The following is a 22,716-nucleotide window of genomic DNA, read 5'->3' as shown; positions in this document are numbered from 1 at the left end:
CAAGCGTGTTTACGAGCGGCTAGACCACCTTACCCGCCACCTGAGATCCCATGAAAACGCTAGGCCATACCGGTGCACACGATGCCCGAAAAACTTCAACAGAGCGTATGCCCCCCCTCCCAAAGAGCTCCTGCATCGCGAGCATGTGTTAACATTGTCGTTGATGCAGTGACCTTGCCAGTCGGCACGAGACGACCCATGATCGTGAGGACGGAAAATCAAGACCGCCTATCAGACGGACGGACCGAGCCACGCAGGCATGCGAAGCATGTGCGACTGCGAAAGCAAAATGCGAGGACCAAAAACCGTGTAGCAGATGTCGGTCGAAAAAATTAGTCTGTCAGAACGCCGCGGTCTATCCGTACAGGATCCGTGCTGAAGGGTCGCTGTCTAGGGAGGATGGAACCACCATGGTTAACCAAGCCACAACTAGCCCAACCCCCCAAGCCGACTTCACCTCTGACAGTGGCACGGCCCTTTCCGGCCTCGACAGTAGCCTGCTACAAAGCCAGATAGCGGACCAGATTCTCTTAAACGAGGCTACTTTTGGAGAAGTGGCGTCGCTGGACGAGCTGTGCTTCAATCCGATGGACACCCTCTTCCAGGATATTGACTTCTACAGGCCGCTGGATCTCGATTTCGATGACCTTGGTATCCCACCGCTGGACTTCCCGAATCCTACTTCCTGGGACCCGTCCCGTGGCTATGCTGCATTCCAGCGCTCGCCATGGCTCTGCGAGGCCAAGCAGGAGAAGCCTACACTGCCGGTAAAGGAAGAGTTGTGTACGGCTCATTTCTCTCTGTTAGGCAACATTACAGAGCATGTGCCACAAAGGTTTAGACTAAGTGCACATCAAAGAGATCGAATCTTTTCCATCGTCCTGTCCCAAAATAAGGACCCCACGCGAGTGCCGGCCTTTCCAGCACTCGACTCGCTAAATTGCCTGTTGCAAGCACACTTCACCCAAGATGACCACCGACTGGAGAGCTGGATCCATGCCCCGTCGTTCCATCCGGATGCCACTGCGCCCGAGCTAGTGGCTGCTGTCATTTCAAGTGGTGCAACCTTTACTGCGGTGCCTACCATATGGCAGTTCGGCCTGGCTATGCAGGAAATTGTCCGAGTAAAAATATTCAGCGGGGTAAGCAACCATAACCAGCGACAGCTTCCGGTCCTACAGTGCTGATCAACACAGTTCGAGGAGAGCAATGCCCATACCAGAGACCTGAAGGCACTGCAGGCATTCATGATGTGTTTAGACGTCGGCATGTGGAGCGGCCGCAGAGATAAGGTGGGGGTGGCAGACAGCTTCTGTCAGCTTATATTGACTGTGGGTCGTTATGCGAACAAAACAAAAAGCAAACAAGACAACGATGCTTACATAATACAAAACAGCTGTTACGACAGGCCGCCATGTTCTCGGCGCTGGCCGACTCTTCCGTCACTCTCCCACTTGACTCCGACCCTAGCGAGGTCGTCGAGGAAAAGTGGCAGCAATTCATAACCCATGAATCCTATAAAAGGTTAGATGCTCAATTCTCAGCATGTTTGAAAAAAACATATGCTGAACCTACTCCAGGCTTGCTCTCCATGTCTTCACGCACGATGTGCAGACATCCATCATCCTGCAGAAGAACCCTCTGATTACCTTCAACGAGCTGTCTTTTAGACTGCCCGCATCTAGGGACCTCTGGAGTGCGCCCACAGCAGATGCATGGCGCCAGCTATGCCTCTCTAAATCAAAACAGTCCCCCTCCGGTCCCATACCCCGTGTCTTCGAGGTCATGCACAACCTTGGCGTTCTCGACGAGCTGTGGCAATGCATCGATGTAGATCTCTGCTACTGGATTCTGCTGCACGGCTTCTGGGGGCAAATACACGCGTACCGAGAAAGCATCCGCTTCTATGCCACGGCGAGCACGGATGAGGGCATGCACTGTCTGTGGCTCAAATCGCAGCATCAGGAGCTGTACCACGGCCTCTGTGCTTTTTCCAGCGCGATAACTACCGCGGATTTGCAGAACCACAATGCAAATCTGTCCTTCATCCTCGACTTGTTCCTCATGGTTTTGCACGTGTCACTAAGCGAGCTGCAGCTGTTTGCAGGTATGGCCGGCGAGGAAGAGGCTCATCGAGCAGCAGCGATGCTGGAACACAGTTGGGTTAACACTGCCGAGGCGAGACACGCCGTATGGTACGCCGGACAAGTGTTTTTGCGGGCCACGAGACTTTCGCCGGCCAACTTAGATGGATTCAATGCTATCGCCGTGTATCTGGCCAGCTTGACCCTCTGGGCCTATGGGACGCTGCGCTGTGCAACACCGCATCAGACTGACGGAGCTAGACGACTCTTTCTTGCGGCTGGAAAATCCAATTTTGTGCTTCTCAATGGCGAGGAGACAAGAAACACAAAGGCCTTTTTGCATTTGAACAAGGGCATGCCCGCCTTGGTCACTTCAGAAGGAGCAGTCGAGCCACTGTCGAATCCGCCGGTGGCTTTGGCGATTGCCAGAAGAATCCTCCGGGATAACATTTCTGTGCGGTCAGAGCCTCTGCTGCCCTTAGTGGAAAGTCTGGATAACCTGTTGAGAGATCTCTAATGTTTTGTAAGGGAAATTCAGGATGATAATAAAATGAGAAGTGCTAACCGCACCATAAATTTTTGCTGTCCGCACTATAGGTACATACAGGTGGGGCCGCGCTTTTACCACCTTTAGACCCATAACTATTTAGCCAATAAAATCCTAGCAAAGACCTGCTTTTATATTAGAAAAGGCCTATAATTATAGCCTATAATTAAATTTATAAGCAGCTAATAAAATAGCCTTTTGTTGTTAATAAGACAAGTAATAGTAAGCTTTATCTTTACCCCTCTCTTTTATCGTTACTACGTTAAAACCTATAAAATAAATTAAATTTAGCTAATTAAAATATAGCTGCTTAAATGCTAAGCTAGTCTGCCTAGTTACGTCTTTTCCGTAGTTAAAGGCTGTATCCCCCCCTTGCATTATTATCCTCCGCTGCCTTCTTTGCTGCCTCCTTCGCTGCAAGCTTTTCAATTAAAGCGTACAATAGGCTAATTATAAGCCGGTAATTAATAAGAGGCTAATCCATAGTATAGCGCCTTTACGAAAGAGGGTACGACGTAGTTGTTGTAAACAAAAGTAAGTATAGAGAAATTTTTTTATTAAAGACGTTAAAATCAATTGGCAGAATACAGCGCTAGTCTATTCTTAGAGTAGTCCCGTGATTGGCCAATGAACGGTAAAAAGCGCGGCCCCACCTATATGTACCTATAGTGCGGATAGCAATAATTTATGGTGCGGTTCAATAAAATACGGTGTCATTTTTGATGCCAAGTAAAAGTTGCACAATGATCCGTCCCGTAAGAAAAATAAGCTGTTACCGCTTCATCCATGCTGCAGTATCCTCACTTCCGCTTAGAGGATCCATCATGTGAGAAAATACGTGACTAGTCAGACCAGGGACAGTGGCAATAGCCTCGTTAAAGACAAGATTAGCAGGCAACATCACGCCGGTCTTGTTGCCAATCTGGTTCCGAAGCAAGATGCTAAGAACGGAGTCGAAGCCGAGTTCGGTGAGAGGCGTGTCCCAGGCCGAAGATGGCACTTGTTGGCGGTTGGAGTAGCCGAGAACAACGGCGACCTCGTCTTGCATAAGGTCCAACAACGTGGCATGGCGCATCTCAATGGGGAGCTGGCCCAGCTGCCTCTGCCAGGCATAAATAGAATTTATGCATTCTTTAGCTGGAGGCGTCGACGGGGGAGTATCTACACGTACGTAGCCGTTCTGGATGTTCTGGCTATTCTGGCCGGTCTCGCCGTTGACCTTAGAGACCCCGCAGGAGAGTGTAGACGCCGGCGAGTCCAGCCAGTACCGGCGTCGCTGGAAGGGATAGACGGGCAAGTCCACGAAACAAGCACTGCTGCCACGGAAGACAGCCTCCCAGTTGTGGGGCTGGATACCGTGCACCCACAGCTGTCCAAGGGCTGTGAGCAGAGTATCCACCTCGTTCACTTTCTGCCTTGATGTGGCAATGGCGCCAGATACATAGTTGGTCAGCGGGGCCGAGGGGCCAATCTCGAGAAATGTGGCCACGCCCAGGTCGACAGATAGCGTCTGAACGGCATCAATAAAGCGGACAGGAGCCGTGACATGGCGAAGCCAGTAGTCGGCCGTCATGTCAGCTGCATCCACCAGCTGACCGGTAACGGTGGACACAAGGGGGATGAGAGTGGAAGCTGGGCCGGGTGACGGGGCGAGACGGCCAAGGGCAGAGCTCAGGTCAGACAGCACAGGCTCCATAAGCGGGGAGTGGAAAGCATGGCTGACTCTCAGCCGAGTGACCGGTCGACCCTGGGCAGCGAAGGCATCTTTGATGGCGAGTACAGTCCTGGTTGGGCCGGACACCACCACGGCGTCCTGGGCATTCACAGCGGCAATGACGGCGGTAGAGGCGTCTGCAGGCTGCACATCTCTCAGCGCCCTGGCGACCTCATCTTCCGTGGCCGCGATGCTAGCCATGGCTCCCCCTTCCGGCAGGGCAGCCATCAAAGTGCCGCGGGCGGAAATCAAGGCGACAGCATCGGTCAGGGAGAGGATGCCGGCAACATGGGCGGCCGCCACTTCGCCTAGGGAGTGACCAGCAACATAGTCGGGACGGATGCCGAGGGACTCGAGAAGGCGATACAGGGCCACCTCGAAGGCGAAGACGGCGGCTTGGGCAAAGTCGGCACGGTCTAGCAGCTGAGGCTCGGGAGAGCTGATCACGTCGGCCAGCGGCTGTTCGAGTCGGCCAGAAAACGCCTGCAGAACCTCGCGGAAGGACGTGTCGAACTGGGGGAAGCGGGCGGCCAATTCTCGACCCATTTCAGGCCGCTGACTGCCCTGGCCGGAGAAAAGGAAAGCCAGCCGTGATTGCGACCGCAACTGCGACCGTCCCATTGTGCCAATGCGAGCCCGTCCGGTGGCAACGCCAGAGTGCGGCCGGCCTGCAGCGAGGGCCAGCAATGCTGCGCGCCGCTCATCATTCGAAGCTGCTGTCACAGCGGCTCTATGGCCGAGGGCCGACCGCGTGGAGGCGAGGGACAGGGCCACGTCGAGGGCATGCAGGTCATTGTCAGCAGGGGTGTGCAGCGCCGCCAGCGTGCGGGCTTGTGCCTGCAGGGCTGCGTCGTCCGCGCCAGACAGGAGCCACGGAAAGGCGGTGGCAGGACACGAGGGCTGCTCTCTCTGCTGTTGCACGTGACTGACATTTGGTGCCTGTTCGAGTATCACGTGTGCATTGGTACCGCTGATGCCAAAAGAGGACACGGCTGTCCGCCGTGGACGGCCCCCGGCTGTCTGTGGCCAGGGCCGGGTCTCGGTGAGCAGCTCGACAGTGCCGCTGGTCCAATCCACGTGCGGCGTGGGCTTGGCGATGTGGATGGATGCCGGCACGACGCCATGTTGCATAGAGTACACCATCTTGACGATGCTGGCAATGCCGGCCGCAGCCTGAGTGTGACCAATGTTCGACTTGACTGAGCCGAGGAGCAGCGGTGGAGACGACGGGGGCCGGGCACCGTATGCCTGGAGCACCGCCTGCACCTCGATGGGATCGCCCAGCGACGTGGCCGTGCCGTGGCCGTCGAGCACGTCGACGTCTGCAGGCGATAGGGCAGCCCTGTCCAGGGCTTGGCGGATGACCTGCCGCTGTGCCGGGCCGCTAGGGGCAGTGAGGCCGTTCGCAGTGCCGCCCGAGTTGACGGCAGACGAGCGCACGAGGCCGAGCACGGGGTGGCCGTGCCGTTGGGCGTCAGACAGCCGCTCCAAGAGCACGAGGCCGACGCCCTCCGACCAGCCGGTTCCGCTGGCATCAGATGAATAGGAGCGGCAGCGTCCGTCAGTCGAGAGGCCGCGCTGTCGACTGAAAGCGACGAACTGTCGCGGCGTGGACATGACGGTCACGCCGCCGGCAATGACCAAACTGCTCTCGCCAGTCTGTAGGGAGGCGGCAGCGAGATGTATGGCTGTCAGGGACGAGGAGCAGGCGGCATCGATGGCCATAGACGGACCCTTGAGATCGAAGGAGTACGAGATGCGGCCGGCAGCGACGCTGGGAGATGCACCAATGTCGAGATGGGCCTCGGCCTCATGGCCCTGGCCGGATCCCGATCCATGGCCGAAGCGGCTGGCGTAGTCGCTGTAGATCATGCCTACAAAGACACCCGTGTCCGTGCCGCGCAGAGACGAGGGGGCGATGCGCGCGCGCTCGATGAGCCAATGCGTCGTCTCGAGGAGGAGCCGCTGTTGAGGATCTGTGGCCAGGGCCTCGCGTGGCGACAGGCCGAAGAAGCCAGCATCGAAGTCGGCCATGTCGTGGAGGAAGCCGCCACGGCGGGTGGTGCATGAGCCCGTCTTATTCGGGTCGGGGTCATAGAGTGCATCAATGTCCCAGTCGCGATTCGTGGGGAAGTCGGACGTCACGTCGAGACCTTCGGACACGACGCGCCACAGATCTTCGGGCGAGGAGATGCCGCCGGGATAGCGGCAGGCTATCGACACGATGGCGATCGGCTCTGGGCCATTGGCCGGGGCTGCCGTGTCTGACACACGTGGCGCAGCTAGTTGTGTAGGTCGTGTACCGTAGAGTCGTTCGCGCAGGTATCCGCTGACGGCTGCTGGCGTGGGATGGTCAAACACGACTGAGAGGTTAGAGACACGTGCTTCATATCACATGCATCACATGACTTACGAGTAACTGGTAGGTCTAGTCCGGTTAGACTAGCCAGCCGGTCGCGAAGAACAACGCCCGTCAGCGAGCTCAAGCCCAGCGTGGCAAAGGACTGGTCTGGGTCCACTTGCTCTAGGCCGAGACCACAGCCGCACACAGCCGCGCTCTCTGCGAGCACGAGTGGCTCTACCAGATCGACAGCGAGCAAAGGCACAGCAAGCGGTCGACAGTACGTGCCGGTGCGCCAGAGATCCATCATAGCCAGACGCTTGGGCTTCCCCGAAGCGGTGCGAGGAATAGCATCGACCGTGTAAAAGGCTACCGGCACTTTGTAATCGGGCAGCATGGCACGGCAGGCCTTGAGCAGTACATTCACGTCGAGGCGGGCCTGGGCTTCCGGCACGAGAAAAGCAGTCGGCACCTCCCCCAACACTATGCGCAGTCAGAATATTTCTCCGTTAGTGGAGAAAGTACAAGAGGGGGCCTCACTGTCATGTGGAATACCGGTGACGATGACGTCGGCCACGCCAGGGCTAGTCTGCAGCGGCCGTTCCACCTCGCACGGATGAATGTTTTCACCACCGCGGATGATCAGTTCCTTGAGCCGCCCCGTCACCGTCAGTAGACCGGAACGCAGCCGTCCTAGGTCGCCTGTTTGGAACCAGTCGTCCTCGATGGCTGGCAGTGGAAGCCCACCGACGTCATAGCCGAGCATGAAGCTGGGGGTGCGCACCCAGATCTCGCCCTCTTCTCCGGCCACCACCTCCTGGCTGGTTACCTGTCCGTCGGGATGCACAGGCCGGATCTGCACGTCGATTCCCGGCGCCGGTGGACCACATGTGTCCAACTTTTCATCGTACACAATCCCCGGCCTGGTGGTAGCAATGAGGCCGCATTCGGTTGAGCCGTACTGGTTCACGACAGACACGCCCAGAACGGCCTCCACTTGCTTGCTGAGTCCGGCAGGCGTCCCTGCCCCCGAGCTGATACAAACGCGTGGCCGCAGATTCGACAGAGCCGGTCGAGCCGCAGTGTCGGTGGCCAGCTCCCGGAACGTCGCCGGGGCCCCTGCCAGAATCGTTGTCTCCGGGTGTCGCAGCAAGCTGTCCAGTAACGGTTCGTCGCCCAGAAGATGAGCACTCGCACCCACCGCCAACGTTCCGATGACGCCAAGAGAGTGACCAAAGGCATGGAACAGCGGCAGAGGCCAGAAGAGTCGGTCGGCCCCCGTCAGGCCGAGCGAGGGCACGTAGCTGGCCATGACCGTCCACATGTACGCCCGTTGCGAGGACAGCACCCCCTTGGGCTCACCAGTCGTTCCTGTCGTGTACTGTAGCCAAGCTGGCTCGTCCAAGCCGAGGTCGTCAGGTGCCGACTGCTTCGCTGAGAAGTCCACCCAGTCTTCGTACCGCACTATAACCGGACCCTCTGCGATTTTCTCTGCATCAGCGTCTATTTTGCAGCCTACCACGACAATCATCGCGGCTTTCGCCACCCCTCCGGCCACAGCATCGAGCACACGGCCAAGACGCCGGTCATCCGTGATCACCACGCCCGCGTGGCTGTTCTCCAGTGCCCGGGCTAGCTCAACTTGTGACGACCGTGGGTCCAGTGACACCCCGACAGCGGCGGCCCGTGCGATGGCAATAGTGCTCTCGGCCGTCTCGACGATGTTCCCGAGCACAACGGCCACGCGGCTGCCACGGGTGATGCCGGCATTCACCAGGTGGCCAGCGATTCGACCTGTCCGTACAAGCAGGTCGGCATAGGTGACGACACGGCCTGCCGGTCCTGAAAAGGCCGTCTGCTGTCCACGCTCGACTGCGTGTTGCTTGACAAGGTCCACGATCGAGCTGATGGGGGCCATTTTCTACTTGTTTTGTGAAGTTGTCGTGATAAAATAGGTTACTAAGAACATCGGTTTCTGACGAGTAAGAGTTGTGTTCTATCATTTATATGCTTTTCATAGTCACTGACCCCTATCCATCTCGAGCACTCCCTTTGAATTTCCTACCTTCCGTGCTTACCCACCCCCACCGGCCCCTCTGATCCTCGGCCCCTCTTCTTTCCGGACTGACTCCCTCAACCCCATTGTCGTCCTATACTCGGGGATCAAATATTTTCCATAACTGCACCTACCGGGAGTATCCCTTGAGCTGACACAGCCGTCGTAACGGAAGCATGTACTCCGTGAATATGATCTAATAAGAAAAATAAAAAATCCATACAGGAACGTACTGCGAGCATACGAAAAGTAATCAAATAGGTCTAGCGTTCAAAAACTGTACTATAGCTTATGCAAGTATGCCTTGAAGATAACTCATCAGTCCGGCATTGATTCGAAGATCCAAAGCCAGAGCAGTCCCGACAATCCCGTCCGGACGGACAACAACGACGGCTCCTCTCTCTATGTCGATGCCGTAGATATCATAGCCTGTCTGTGCCAGAGCATACGTTCTCATCTCAGCTTCCCGCTTTATGCAAGCAGGAATCAATGGCCACAAATCATATTCAGCCAGGGGAGAGACGTGCTTCGAAGAGCCTCCATGAGTATAGACCGTCTCAGGGGCTACAACAAAAGCGTCCAAGAATGCTCGGGGAAAAGCCGGGATGACCTGGTCGAACACGACCTGGAGGGTCTGGGCTGAGTGGCTGTGCCGGTCGAGCAGGTCCCGGCCACAGAAGACAAAGATCTTGAAGCCTGCCCCGTCAGGCAGCAGATTATCGTGGAGATCCCACAGACATCCATCGGCAATACGTAGAGCGGTGGTGTTCGGGAGCCGTCGTCCCGGCTTGACCATGCCGCTGTTTGGCGTAAGACCCTCGTCATTCTCGTCCGTGCCGTGAATGACGGCTTCTCCTGCTTGGACGACCACGAGCAGTGATTCCTCGTACTGAATGCCGCAGCCGCTGGTGAAGCCGGAAATGTCCTGGTACAGCCGGACACACTCGTCCTGGTAGCCCGGCTGCTTCTTGCGCTCGCTTTCGGCCCACTGTATGCTGTACCAACGACGGTCCAGCTCGATCAGCTGCTGGGCGATTAGCCGACGCTCGGAGGCGTAGCTCTGCAGTAGGTTCTTAGTGCTAGCAGCCGAGCCATTCAACGCGTGTGTGAGCTTCCAGGCCAGATTGAAGGAGTCGGCCATGCTGACGTTCATCCCCTGGCCAAGCTTCGGACTATGTGTATGGCAGGCTGGATGTGTTAATAAATTCAGCTCGCTGTTATTTTTTTTTTTCAAAAAGTAGTAACTCACCATCGCCCACGAGAAATATTCTCGGAATGTTGCTGGCATCCACTTGGATAAATGCAGATGCCACTCGTTGCCCAACCGCATAGGCAGTAGACCAATCGACCTCTGTTCCTTTTTTGATAATCATGCGGAACGGAGCAAATATTTCGGCCAGTCTCTGCAGAATGTCCTCAACAGTGATACGTGACTTCTTCTGCTGGTTTTTAATAAAAATCGTACTCGTCTCTGCATCCGCATGCTGCCTCTTCAGCTCCAGGTCGTTCATATCCACATAGAAACGAGTCAGCCATTGGCCCTGACCATTGGTCTCACGCGGTATTACCATAGCCATGCCGGCGCTATTCTGGACGGTCGTGAGCCTTCGGATATCCGGGAAATCAGTATCCGTAACAAAATCCACCACGCCCCAGACATGCTCGGTTGAGTCGCCCTCCATCTCCACCCCCATACACCGGCGCACTGTAGAGTGAGCCCCATCTGCTCCGACCAGGAACTTGCATTGGATCTGTCGCGTTTGTACTCCTGCATCTTCACAGATGGTGACCAAGACCGGATAGCTTGCCGAAGTCTCATCTATGCGCACATCGACAACCCGAAAACTGCGCTGGAGTGCATGGTTGGCATGTTTCATCAGATCTTCCTCCAAGATCCGCTCGATCCGGCCCTGGGGAATGCTAATTAGCTGCTTCATCCGCGCATTGGGAGCCAGCGAGATCTTTTGACGCATGACTCGCTCCATTCGGGGCTGGCCAAGGCTCTCGGATTTCTCTGATCCTTGAGCCCATCGTGCCCGCTCGCCAACTTCGGTGGATGCTTTCATGAGCTCTTCATACAGCCCCAGTAGCTTAAACATCTCCAGGGAACGGGAATGCAGTCCATCTGCATGGCCAGCTGCGATGACTTCCAGTCGAGGCTCGACACACAGGATTTGGCTAAGGCCGTTGCGTGCCAAGAGCACAGAGAGTAAGAGACCGGCCGGGCCAGCCTAGAAAAGTCAGCACGAGGATGCAACGACTTTATTGGTGGTCTTACTCCGGCAATTACGACATCGTAAGCCTCGAATTTCATGGTAGTTGCGTTGATAGATAGGCAAAAAAGCTTTGATCTGAAGTGCTCAGGGTTCCTACAGACTGGCAGCGGGCTACTCTGGTTTTTAACTTCGTACAGCCACCCACTTTCCGTGGCCCGTAGTCACTGGCTCCTGCAAAACGTCTTGCTCCTTCCGGATAATATTTATAAGGATGGGTGTCTATTATACTGTCTAAATCGATAGTAACTTTGATTCAACGTCGTCAAATCAGTAGTAGCTTAGATTCTGTCAAAGCGACAGCATCTTAGAACCCAGCTCAGACACCATGTGGTCATATCCCTCTCGTGCCGTCCGAACTATGCGTGCAATCTCCTCCTCCGTAATCGTATACGCTGGGGCAAACATCAAATGGTCGCCAACTACACCGTCTACGGTCCCGCTTCCGGGATAAAGCGAGACGCCGCGCCGGAAACTCTCCGCATTCACCTTGTAGGCAAAGTTGAGCGAAGGTGCCAATGGCTCTTTCGTCTTGCGGTCTCGCACGAATTCAAGAGCCCAAAACAGTCCACGTCCTCTGATGTCTCCAACGTATTCGGCGTCAGCAAATGTCTCCTTCAACTGGCCCCCAAGAAGACGTCCCATACAGGCACAGCGATCCACTTTCCGATCAGCACAGCACGACGAGATTGACGAGAGAAGAACGAGTCTGCTTACCCAGGCTGTCCCGCCGGACCACGCGCTGAACCGCAGTGGCAATGGCAGCAGAGAGCGGATGCGCCTGGTATGTCTGCCCGTGATTGAAAGCCTGCGAAGGTCCTGCCCGGAACCCGTCGCAGACACGTTTGTGGGCAATGATAGCTGCAACTGGGGTATATCCGCCGCCCAGGCCCTTTCCGAGTGTCATGATGTCAGGCACGATGCCCTCCTGCTCGAATGCAAACATAGTGCCCGTCCGCCCGGCACCGCTCATGACCTCGTCGAGGATCAGCAAAATGCCGTACTTATCGCAAATCTCTCTCACGGCAACAAAATAGCCCTCGGGAGCCGTGACACAGCCGCTGGTGGCACCTCCAACGGTCTCTACCACAAAGGCTACAACGGTCTGTGGGCCTAGCCGTAGGAACTCGTCCTCCAGCTCCTTGGCCAGCCTCGCCACAAAGCCAGCCTCTGTCTCATCCGGCTTCTGGTACTGGTACGCATACGCAGGGCTTACGTGGCTGACGCGGCTCTCCAGCGTGATGGGGAGGTATGGCCGGCGACGGGCCACATGGGAGCCTAGCGACAGCGCACCAATGGTGTTTCCGTGGAACGCCTGCTTCCTTGCAACAAAGTTGACACGCTCTGGCTGGCCCTTTTCGACAAAGTAATGTCGGGCCAGTTTCATGGCAATGTCGTTGGCCTCACTGCCTATTAGAACATGTCAGATATCCCATACAAGGTATGCAAACCTAGAAGTCGATGACCTACCGCTGCCAACAAGAAACATCTTCTGCAGGCCAAAAGTGTTTCCGCCCAGGAAAGCCTGTGCCAGATCTTCTGCTGCCCGCGTCGTGTAGGATAGTGGATGCGTGTAGGTGATCTTGCGCATCTGCTCCATGGCCGCTGCAATCACCTCTTCGTTGCCCTGGCCGATGCAAGCAACTGCAGCACCGCCACATGCATCGAGAATCTTGTGGCCGTCACCCATGGTGAGCACATGACCCTTGGAGCTTTCCACAAGCTTGAGCGGCTGCGTGAAGGACCGATGAAAGAGGTAGGTTGTTTCATCGCTGAGAACCGCTGGCTGAACCATGATCACTCCAGAAGATACCGCTGAAGCCATCGCTGTTCAGTTTGCAGGAAAGGCGTATTTACTAATAAGACTGCTTTAAACAACTACTAGACAGAAAAACGGTTATATATATGGTTTACATTTTACACATTTTAACGGCTTGTTTCTCAGGCCGGAAAGTGGACAAGGCTTTGGACCTTTGGAGTACGGAGTATTGTATCTTACAATGTAGGGATACAAGGAAGAATACTCTGTAGACGTTAGTATCATCTTACTGTGCGGGTGGTGTTATGCTGGACGGACCATTTACAGCCCCTGCTTATCAACACTAAAACGAAAGTGGCAGTTCACTAGAAAATCGTCCCGGAAATAGGAGCGATTCCGCCTGTCTGCTAAGGGAACTACGGAAAGTGGGGGATGACGCGGTTCCTGCCTAAAACCTGAAAGTTAACTCTCATTACTTCTATCACCTTTTTGACGCCAGTTTTGATCGTTTCCACCTTCAACAAAGAGTTTCTGACTGCTTACACCTTGTGCACGATGACTACCACGACCACGGCCGCACCTCCGCTGTTCGAGCCGCTCGACGAAATGGGCTGCAAAGAACTTCCAACTCCGGTCAAAGAGCTCACCGGACCGAGCGATACGATCCCATCGGAGCGTGCGTCCGTTGATGCGGGGGATGGGAAGACAAGGTTAGAGGCCATCTCCATTGTTGTCGTCTTGACAGGCGTCACTTTTATCAGTGTCTCGGGAACAGGAATTTTGACCACGGCTCTGCCGCGTATTTCTACCGATATCCAGCTTGACCACAACCTCATCTTTTGGCCGGCATCCGTCTACGCGCTGTCTGCCGGATGCACATTGCTAGCCTTTGGCTCCGTCGCCGACGTTATTGGCTACAAGCGCATGTGGTTGGTTGGCAGCGGTGTCTCCTGTCCTTTGATTCTCGCCTGCGGACTTGCCCGTTCCGGCAACCAGTTTATCGTTTTCCGTGCTTTGTTGGGCCTCTCCGTCGCCATGTGTCTTCCAAACTGCATGTCGCTGGTCACAGCATCCTTTCCGCCCGGAAACAGGAGAAACATCGCCTTTGCGGCAACAGGCATGGGCCAACCCTTAGGCTACGCACTAGGACTCATCCTCGGTGGCGTCTTGACCGACACGATTGGCTGGTGCTGGGGCTTTTACATCACGGCCATTATCGATGCCGTGTTATTTTTAGCTTCCATCTATGTTATTCCGTCCGACAATGACGCCAAGAAACTTTCTAGAGCCTCCTGGCACAGACTGGCCCATGACATCGACTGGGTAAGCGTGGCCATCCTCTCCGTGTCCTGCGGTTTGTTGTCATATGTTCTTGCGTAAGTCTTTTGTCTTTTTCTTTGTACAGCCCACTCCTCTATCCGACTGCTACTAACTATGCCGCCTAGAATGGTTACGGTCAGCTACAAAAATATCTCCCAACCCCAAAACATTGTGCTGCTTGTCTTCTCCGTCTTCCTTCTGCCTACATTCTCCCTCTGGTCTAAGCGGCAAGAAAAGCACGGAGGGCCGGTTTTAATCCCTAACACCGTGTGGGAAAACCTTCCGTTTGTCTCCATCTGCATAGCCATGTTCTTCGCGTGGGCCGCATTCAACGCCTTTCAGTACATATCCACGCTCTTCTTTCAGGACGTCCAGAGCCTCTCAGCTTTGCAAGCGTCTGTTCGCTTCTTGCCCATGGCTGTGGTAGGCGTGCTGACCAACACCATGGCTGCTCATCTGGTCGCAAAGGTCAATGTCAACATGCTGTTAGGCATCCCGGCTGTCATTACTGCAGTGGCTCCTATCTTGATGGCGGTTGCATCGCCTGAATGGACGTACTGGACTGCGGCCTTTATCGCCATGGCGTTAAGTCCCATCAGTGGAGATGGTGAGTTCTTACACCTATACCTCAGTCAAAAAACGCCAACTTGCAAGCTAATGCATGATTCTAGTGTTTTGGACGGTGTCCAACCTCGTCATCAGCCGTGCTTTTCCTGCCAAATCGCAGGCACTAGCTGGCGCCATCTTCAATACTGTCTCACAGTTGGGCAATTCTGTTGGACTCGCCGTCACTGCCGCCATTGCCGCCTCGATCACTGAGCATGATGCGAATGCAAACAGTGAGACAACGGGCCAACTTCTGCAGGGATACCGAGCTGCCTACTGGACCATTTTCGGTGGCATGCTAGTGGTTTGCGCGGCCAGTTTCCTAGGGCTCCGTACCCTCGGAAAGGTTGGCATTAAACAGGGACTGAAGCAGCTTAGCTTAGAGAACAACGACGAGATGCAGTCTACACTAGGCAACGTCTAGCTATATGGGAATTTTTCAGATTGCATGGAATTAACACGTGCTAGAGAAGTTTAAATCTGTATCTATTGTTCACATTAAAAATAGTATCCCTCAATATTACAAGCACATCTTCGACATGCTTACGTTTAAAAAGAATAGTAAAAGCTAAGTAATAAAGGTACAAGGCTACCGCATTAATACTGACGTAATAACTAAAGACCTAATTACTAAGTCTTTTAAAAAGCTTCTTCAATATCGTAACAAAGGTTGGCTAGCAGCAGCCGCAGCTTTTCTTTAAGAAGATGGCCATGGTCATTCACAATTTCCAGGACCAGCTCCTTTGCGTACTGGTAGTTGATTGTAGCCATTAAAGCGCCGGCTGTTCTAACACGTTTGTCTTTACAGACGGCTGTCCGCTCGATTGTGCTAAACCACCGACGCTTTTAGTCGTGAACAGTTTCTCCCTGGTGCTATACATACGGAGTACCATTTCTGAAAGAGACTCTAGAAGCATGTTAGTGTCCCTTCCTACAATGTCTTGCACATGCGGCCGTCCTCGGCCACCGTCCACATCTCGCTACCGACGGCCGTGTGTCCGTACAGCAGGCCGTCGGGATCAAGCACGTTCTTGATGGCCCGCAGCCGGCCGTAGTTGCTGCCGTAGAATGCCTCCTGGAAGTGAGGCCGCTGGAAGTCAGCCTCATTCATGTAGGCGCCGGAGCCTGGCGTGGCGGCCTCGATGACGGGCTGCACCGTGGCGGTGATCTGGTCCTGCAGCGCCCGCATGTCGGAGAAGGGTGCCGTGAAGTTGTAGCTGTACGTCAGCGACGCAAACACAAGGGCGTCGCGCCAGGCGGGCAGCACGGCGTTGGCGCTGCTATTGCTAGTATATAACAATAAAGCAAAGTAAGTAAAAGTATAGGTATAAGAGTATAAGTATAAAAAGTACGTTAAGATAGCTATATAAAAAGAGTAGCACTATATATAAATAAAAGATTAGCTAAATAATAAAAGATGCTTATAAAAAGAAGGGTATAAATAAAGGTATAGTTTAAATAAGTAAGCTAGGTTATATATAAATATATATAAGCCTAGCTAAATAATAAAAGATATTTATTAAAAAAAAGGTATAAGTAAAAGCATAGTTTAAATAAGTAAAAGGCGCTATAGTTACATAATAAGCTTTATAAGCTATAAGAAAAATGTTAAAGGTGTACTTAGGTAGGCTAGGTAAGTCAGGCAGGCAAAAAGGTATCTTCTTAACAGGAGGGAGCAGCCGTATATTTAATAGCTAATTCTTGCCTTCTGCACTCTAAGGGAGTGCGGGAGGCGCTCTTTATCGTAGGCGCACCTCTGGCGCACCAAGTGCGCAGGACAGGCGCGACCCCGTTTCTACTTAGCCCGTACGCTAGCACGTGCTGTAGCCTGTGCGCAGACTGCGCCACGCAGCCTGCGCCACAAGCACCGCTTCTAGTTCACAATGTGCATCTAATACGCTGTGCGCATACTGCGTACGGCTTGCGCGTAGCCTGCGTCGGTCCCCTTCCTAGGGCGGCGTTACAATTGCTCCCCTCCTATGCCTAACTCCCTTAAGGCAGGTCTTGACGAAAGGCTTACAACCTTTGTTTCTAGTGGTAGTAGTGCTTATCCGTTTACAGCGGCCCCTTTGTGCTTGCTAAGATCGCTATTAAAGGCGACTTAAGGCGCCTTTAGTTCCCTTTATTTAAGAGGTTAGTCCTATAGTTAAATTAGATTATTGTAAGGTCTGGCATCCGGTTACTTCTTCTAGAAATAACAAATTCGTCTTCTAGCAGCAACATAGCTGCTCTTAATTCTAACGTTCTTGTGCTTGCGGTAAGCGCCTCTAGCGCTCTAGTACTCGCTGCAGCCTTAGCCTCTACTCCCTAACACCCTTTGCCCTCTAGCTAAGGTGCTAGTTCTAGCCGCGCGCAACGTGCGCGCGAGGCTTACACTAGCCTAGTTTGTTGTTTGGCGCGGACTGCGGCGCGCGCCGTGCCCTTGGTTAGGCCTTTAGTGGCCTGTTAAGGTGCGGGAGCTGCCCTTGCTAGTCCGGCGCTCTTAGGGTTAGTGGCGGCTGCGCTACTAGCTTACCCCTAGGTTGCCTTAGATGGCTTATTGTGCGTGCAGTGCTTGCACTGCTTTCTAACGACTCTTCCTGCAGAGTTGCCTAGGTTTGCGGCTATACTGTGTATTTATAGCGTTGCTAGCGCTAGGCGCTACGACGGCTGCCGTGCTAGCAAGCATAAGTGTTGCAGGGTAAGTTCTTTTTAGTGGCTATAAGCAGCTTTAGTGGCTAATAGGATGCAGGTTTTCCTGCTAATAGTTAGCAACTAGGCTAACTTTAAGATAGTGCTATGCAGCTTTAATAAGAAGCTTTACGGCTAGGGTTTGCCTATAGTGCGCGCAGCACTTGCGCGTACTATAGGTGCTTTTGTTGCTACCTTATTATAGGTAGATAAGTAGTAGCAGCCTACGTTGCTAAGGGTGTTGTTAGCTATTAACGTTATATAGGTAAAGCTTAATCTTTGCTAGGGTATTAAGGCTTAAAAGAAGGCTTAAAAGGTAGCTTGCTAAGTAAAGGCTTAGTAGGCTTTATTAGCTTAAATGTACTTGCTATTACTATATACGCTCTTTTTGTCTTTACTGCCTAGGCTTGCTACTTTGACCTTTTAATAGCTTTTTTAGCTACTATGCTTAATGCCTAGTAATACTAGTTATGTTACTTTTACTATAGCCTTTAATACCTTTCTTAAAGCAGTAGTAAGAGTATATATTATAGATAAGGCTTATGCTAAAGTAGCGGCTAGTATAGCGTTGCTTTAAAGGCTTTTTAAATAGTTTTATATAGTCTTTTATAAAGCTTTTTAGCTAGTTAAATTAATTTAGGCTTTTACTTATATATTTTTATCTTTACGCGCTTGCTACGCATATACTGCTTAATTGTTGCGTATGCATTTTTTATATTTTCTTCTAGCACTTACTAGTTGTATTTAGTTAGCTAGCGTATTTAATGTATTAAGTATTTAGTCTAGCTAGCCTTATGTCTCTTGTCTAAGACTACTTTTACTTTTTATTTGTTGTCTAAGTCTTCTAACGCTAGCATTATTAAAAGCGTTTGTTTTATGCCTACCTTGCTCTCTTAGTGCTTTAATAGCAAGACTAAGAAAACGTTATATAGTTAGCTATATTGTTTTAGTAATGCTAGTTAATATGCTTATCTACCTATAGTTCTAAGGATTTTAAAGGGCCTAATGCGTCTTAATGCTAACTTTTTATTTTTTAAGCAAAAGTTTTTTATAAAAAAGCTTACTAGCTCTTTTACTATAAAGCTTATAGGCTAGTAGCGCGTATTATAGTAACGCTTCTAGCGCTTTATTACGTGCTTCTAGTTTGCCGCTAACCTTTTCTATATAGCTTCTAGTTTTTCTAAGCAGTTATGCACCGCTAGGACTATGTTGCGCGTGTCCTACTTCTCTTTTGCGGTTGCGCCACCTTTAAGGCAAGTTTGCAAGTCTAGTTTTTAACTATATAGCGCTTTAAATAGGCTAATTTTAGTTATTACGTTAATAGCGTTATTGTAGGCGTATTGCGCTAAAGATAACAAAAAAGGCTAATTTAATTGCTTCTTTGTTACAAAGTAGCGTAAGTACTACTTTAACGTCTAATTAGATCTTTTTGTTTGCCTATCTATCTAAGGGTAAAATGCAGTTAATAGCTGCTTATAAATTCTAGTTTAATAGCAATATTTACTCTAGAATTTGCTAGTAAATATACTTTCTTAGTTAAAGACTATACTCTCTAGTATTACACTATACACTAGTTTTATATATTAGTATACAAGGTGCGTAAAGCCTTTAGCCGTTAAGGTAGTCTATATAGTAAAGAAAAGGTTTATCTTTATAAAGCAGTTAACAATCACTAGAATTAAATCTACTTTGCCGCCTATACTTACTTTAGCTACTAGTAGCCTAGTAATTAAGTCTATAAAGATTTCCTACTAAGAACCCTATAGTAGTAGTAGCAAGTTTAGCTTACTATATTACGTATACCGTTTAATCGTCTATCTCTAACAAACTAGGCATAAAGCAATATAAGCCTTTATATTCTTCTTTATTTCTTCCTAGTAAAAGTAGCGACAAAGTAGTTCTAAGGTCTTAGTAACTATAAAGTGCCTAAAGATCTAGTTGTTATAATAAAGCTATAGTAGCTTTTAATAAAGAACGTATGCGCCGCCTATATACAAGCAGTTTTCCTATAGTAATATACTATCTAGTGCAAGGCTTTATAGCTTTGTTGCACCTTTTGCGCTTATAGTGCGCTTTATGCGCGCCTTAATAACTTACACCTCTAGGTCTACGTCTTAGATTCTTACTATTGCTTTACAAATAGCTTTAAGGACTTTATTTTCTTAAAGGTATAAATATAAGGCAGCAACGATAGCTAGTTGCTATAGTAGGCTAGAGTATACTAGGTTCTTATCTACGCTTATTAAGGGCGTTAAACCTTTAATTAGCGCTATAGCGGTAATATCCTTAAAGTTTCCTTAGAGTCTTTTATAGTTGTCTAGCCTTCCTAGTTTACTATGCTTTGCCTGCTTAGGCGGTGCGCTATTTTGCGCTATAGTAGCTTGCTGCGTAAGATCTAAGGCTACTAAGATCTTAAAGGTAGCGCTTAGCTCTTTTTCCTTGCTAGGTTCTTTTGTAGGTGCGCGCATCTTGCGCGTCTTATTTACATAAGCTGCGTTAGTAACTAGCTTAGCGCTATTGTCTTTTACAATAGGTGCGCGTATCTTGCGCGTCTCTTACGCTATAGCTATAGTGCTTGCTAACTATGCGTCTTTTTTTTATACTCTAGTAATAGTTATTCTAACTTATTTAGGTTTATTAAAGTAATCTAGCCGTCTTAACAGCGCATTGGCTAGGTTTGTTACGCTTAGTCTATGCTTAATTATAAAGTTAAAGAGGAATAAGTATATAGCCTAGCAAGCCTTACGTCTATTATACCTTAGCTAGGTTATAAAGGTGCGTAAGTTGTTATAGTTTAACAAGACTTTAATCGTCTTTTTGCTGCTATTAAGGTAGTGTTGCTATTGCTTAAAGAAGTCTACAATTGCTAGTAGCTTTTAATCTAAGGTGCTATAATTTAGCTCTAGTTTTTATAGTTTTCTTAACTAAAAGGCAATTATGTGCTAGGCTTCCTCTTTATCTTATTAAGAGATAATCCCGCTAATAGCTACCTTTAAGGCATTAGTCTTTACGCGTATTGCTTATTCTAGGTTAAAATAGCGTAGTAAAGGTGCTTTTATAAATGCCTCCCTTAATATTGTAAAGGCTGCGCGCTCTTTGCTTCTTAGCTACACTAGTCCTAGCTTTTTGCTATTTTTGCTGCCTTATAGTAGCCCTAACAAAGAAGACAAGATATCTAAGTAAGCTTTAATAAAGTAACAATAAAAGTTATAGAATCTAAAGAAGACTTGCACCTCTTTAAATGTTTATAACGTTAGCTATTTTATAATTGCGCGTACTTTGCGCAGGTTTATTGCAAACCCTTTACTTTTAATAATAAACCCTAGGAATTTAACTTCTTATTAGTAAAACAAGCATTTGTTACTATTAACAAATAACTAGGCTTACTAAAGACGCTTAAAGACCTAGTCTAGGTGCTTTATATACTCCTTCTTATTACGCAAGAATATAAAGATATTGTCTAAGTAAACAATATAGATTATATCTACTAAACTATGCAGCGCTTAGCTAATATAGTACTAGAAGGTTGCTAGGGCGTTAGTTAGCCTAAAAGGTAAGACTAAGTATTTAAAAAGACTATATCTAGTCTAAAAAGCTGTCTTTTATTTGTCTTCTTCTTTAATCCTTACGCGGTAATACACCTTCTTAATGTCGATTTTTAATATTACCTTTATTCCTACTACGCAGTCTACAATCTTAAAGATTAAAGATAGCAAGTATTAGTTCTTTACTATAATCTTATTTAACCCTCTATAGTTAACGCACAAGCGCAAGCTTCTATCCTTTTTAGGCACAAAAAGGATAGGTGCGCTTGCAAAGCTTTTTAATAAGCAAATTCGTTCTATTGCTAAGTTATCGTCTAAGTACTAGCGTAGCTCTCTTAATTCTCTTTATAACAAAAGATATATTGTCTTATATAGTAGTTAACCGCTAGGTAAAAGATTAATTGCATAGTTAGTAGCCTTATATAGCAGTAAGACCTTAGCGTTAAATAAATTTAGCACGTCGCTATACTTGCGCGCTAAATGCGCGGGCAGTGCGCCTATGCCTCTTAAATAACCTTTTACTTCTAGGTTGCCTAGCAAGATTATATATACTTGTGCGCGCTCTTTACACGCTATAGCAAGGAAGATTTCTTATAGTATAAGTTGTATGGTTTTTATGCGTGCTTCAAACTACTAGCAAAGGTTTACTAGCTTTAAGTAAACTTTCTTACTCTAGAGGGTTGTTATTAATAGTAATATTATTAAGCCTTAATACTTAGCAGGTTTAGTAACTCTTATACAAACTTATGTAATCTTATAGGTGTACCTATAAGAGTCTCTTATATGTAAGAGCACTTTTTACGCTCTTACTATACTTATAATAGTTTTATTATACGCTTTAAAGGTTAGTATTAAAATCTTTATAGATTCTAGTCTTTAGAGTCTTACAAATTTATAGTTAATAGTATTAAAACTTATGTAAGTATTCTACGCAGCGGATATTTTTATAGTTGTTAGTCTAAAGAGAGAAGCTTAAATAAAAAAAGGATTATTAATCTTAATTATCTTTAGTAACGCCTAAAGGTCTTAGTTTATCTTAAGCGTTTTTAGTTTTTTATCTTTTTAGCATTCTTTTTAGTTAGTTAAACCAAATTTACTAATATAGTCTTTTACCTCTTTAGGCAGTTCTAGGTAAAGTAGCCTTTACTTTTATAAATAAAGCACTTTATACGCTTACTATTTATATAGGTAGGGTTCTTTTAATAGCCTTTAGTAGCTATAGCGGCTAGTCCACCTCTTTTTTTACCTTAGCCTTTACTTTTAGCACTACTATAGTAGTTGCTGCGATTATTTTCTTAATTAGTATTATTTTTATAGCCGCCCTTATAGCCTTTTTAACTCTCTTACGCCTTTTTGCTACGTGTACTATTATTATTTTGTTTTAACTAAGCCTTTAGCTTCTTTAAGCTTTAAAACGTTATTGCTCTAGCTACTAGTTTTGCTTTAGTCTATAATATCTTATTTAATTTTAAGAGATTTTCTTTTAATTTTAGAATTAGCTTAAAAAAAAGCAACTACGCCTATTCCTCTTTTAATTTAATAAGTAGTTAGTTTTTAAGAAAGGTAAAGTAGTTATTAAAGTTTTAAAAGGTCTACTTTAATCTTTAGTAAGCCTTGCCGATTCTATTAGTAACAATAAAAGCTATATTATAAGGATTAGCTATAAAGGTTAAGGTCTAGGCTTTAAATACATCTTAGTTGCTCTAAGCCTTTGCTACTACTGCGTCTATTATGCTCTACAAGCGCGTTTCCTATATAGTGCGGCATAACTGCTCTATATATTTAAGCATATAATTAATTT

General features: G+C 49.1%; 5 protein-coding genes across 5 annotated transcripts; 2 read left to right on the top strand and 3 right to left on the bottom strand.

Moving 5' to 3' along the window:
• Positions 1-410: 410 nt before the first annotated feature.
• CMQ_1831 (c6 zinc finger domain containing protein) lies at positions 411-2,601 on the top strand (the record flags this gene model as incomplete). The annotated part of the gene is made up of 5 exons (XM_014313688.1): positions 411-783; positions 955-1,142; positions 1,197-1,292; positions 1,397-1,524; positions 1,581-2,601. The coding sequence occupies 5 exons, from the start codon at positions 411-413 to the stop codon at positions 2,599-2,601; spliced, it is 1,806 nt and encodes a 601-aa protein (XP_014169163.1).
• Positions 2,602-3,403: 802 nt separating this feature from the next.
• Positions 3,404-8,604, bottom strand: CMQ_1833 (polyketide synthase type 1; the record flags this gene model as incomplete). Its single annotated transcript, XM_014313690.1, has 3 exons — positions 3,404-6,708; positions 6,759-7,169; positions 7,227-8,604. 3 exons carry the CDS (start codon positions 8,602-8,604, stop codon positions 3,404-3,406), a joined length of 5,094 nt encoding a protein of 1,697 aa, XP_014169165.1.
• Positions 8,605-9,031: 427 nt separating this feature from the next.
• On the bottom strand, positions 9,032-12,840 carry CMQ_1828 (aminotransferase class 3; the record flags this gene model as incomplete). The annotated part of the gene is made up of 5 exons (XM_014313685.1): positions 9,032-9,930; positions 9,992-10,973; positions 11,343-11,677; positions 11,733-12,425; positions 12,486-12,840. 5 exons carry the CDS (start codon positions 12,838-12,840, stop codon positions 9,032-9,034), a joined length of 3,264 nt encoding a protein of 1,087 aa, XP_014169160.1.
• A 489-nt stretch (positions 12,841-13,329) lies between these two features.
• On the top strand, positions 13,330-15,124 carry CMQ_1827 (uncharacterized protein; the record flags this gene model as incomplete). Its single annotated transcript, XM_014313684.1, has 3 exons — positions 13,330-14,150; positions 14,220-14,701; positions 14,766-15,124. The coding sequence occupies 3 exons, from the start codon at positions 13,330-13,332 to the stop codon at positions 15,122-15,124; spliced, it is 1,662 nt and encodes a 553-aa protein (XP_014169159.1).
• A 507-nt stretch (positions 15,125-15,631) lies between these two features.
• CMQ_1830 (FAD fmn-containing isoamyl alcohol oxidase) lies at positions 15,632-15,889 on the bottom strand (the record flags this gene model as incomplete). The annotated part of the gene is made up of 1 exon (XM_014313687.1): positions 15,632-15,889. The coding sequence occupies one exon, from the start codon at positions 15,887-15,889 to the stop codon at positions 15,632-15,634; it is 258 nt and encodes an 85-aa protein (XP_014169162.1).
• Positions 15,890-22,716: the final 6,827 nt, after the last annotated feature.

Source organism: Grosmannia clavigera (genome assembly GCF_000143105.1).
Source record: "Grosmannia clavigera kw1407 unplaced genomic scaffold GCSC_180, whole genome shotgun sequence".
NCBI lineage: Eukaryota > Fungi > Ascomycota > Sordariomycetes > Ophiostomatales > Ophiostomataceae > Leptographium > Leptographium clavigerum.
The sequence above is the reverse complement of the archived record's forward strand: the minus strand, read 5'-3'. Positions and strand labels throughout refer to the sequence as shown.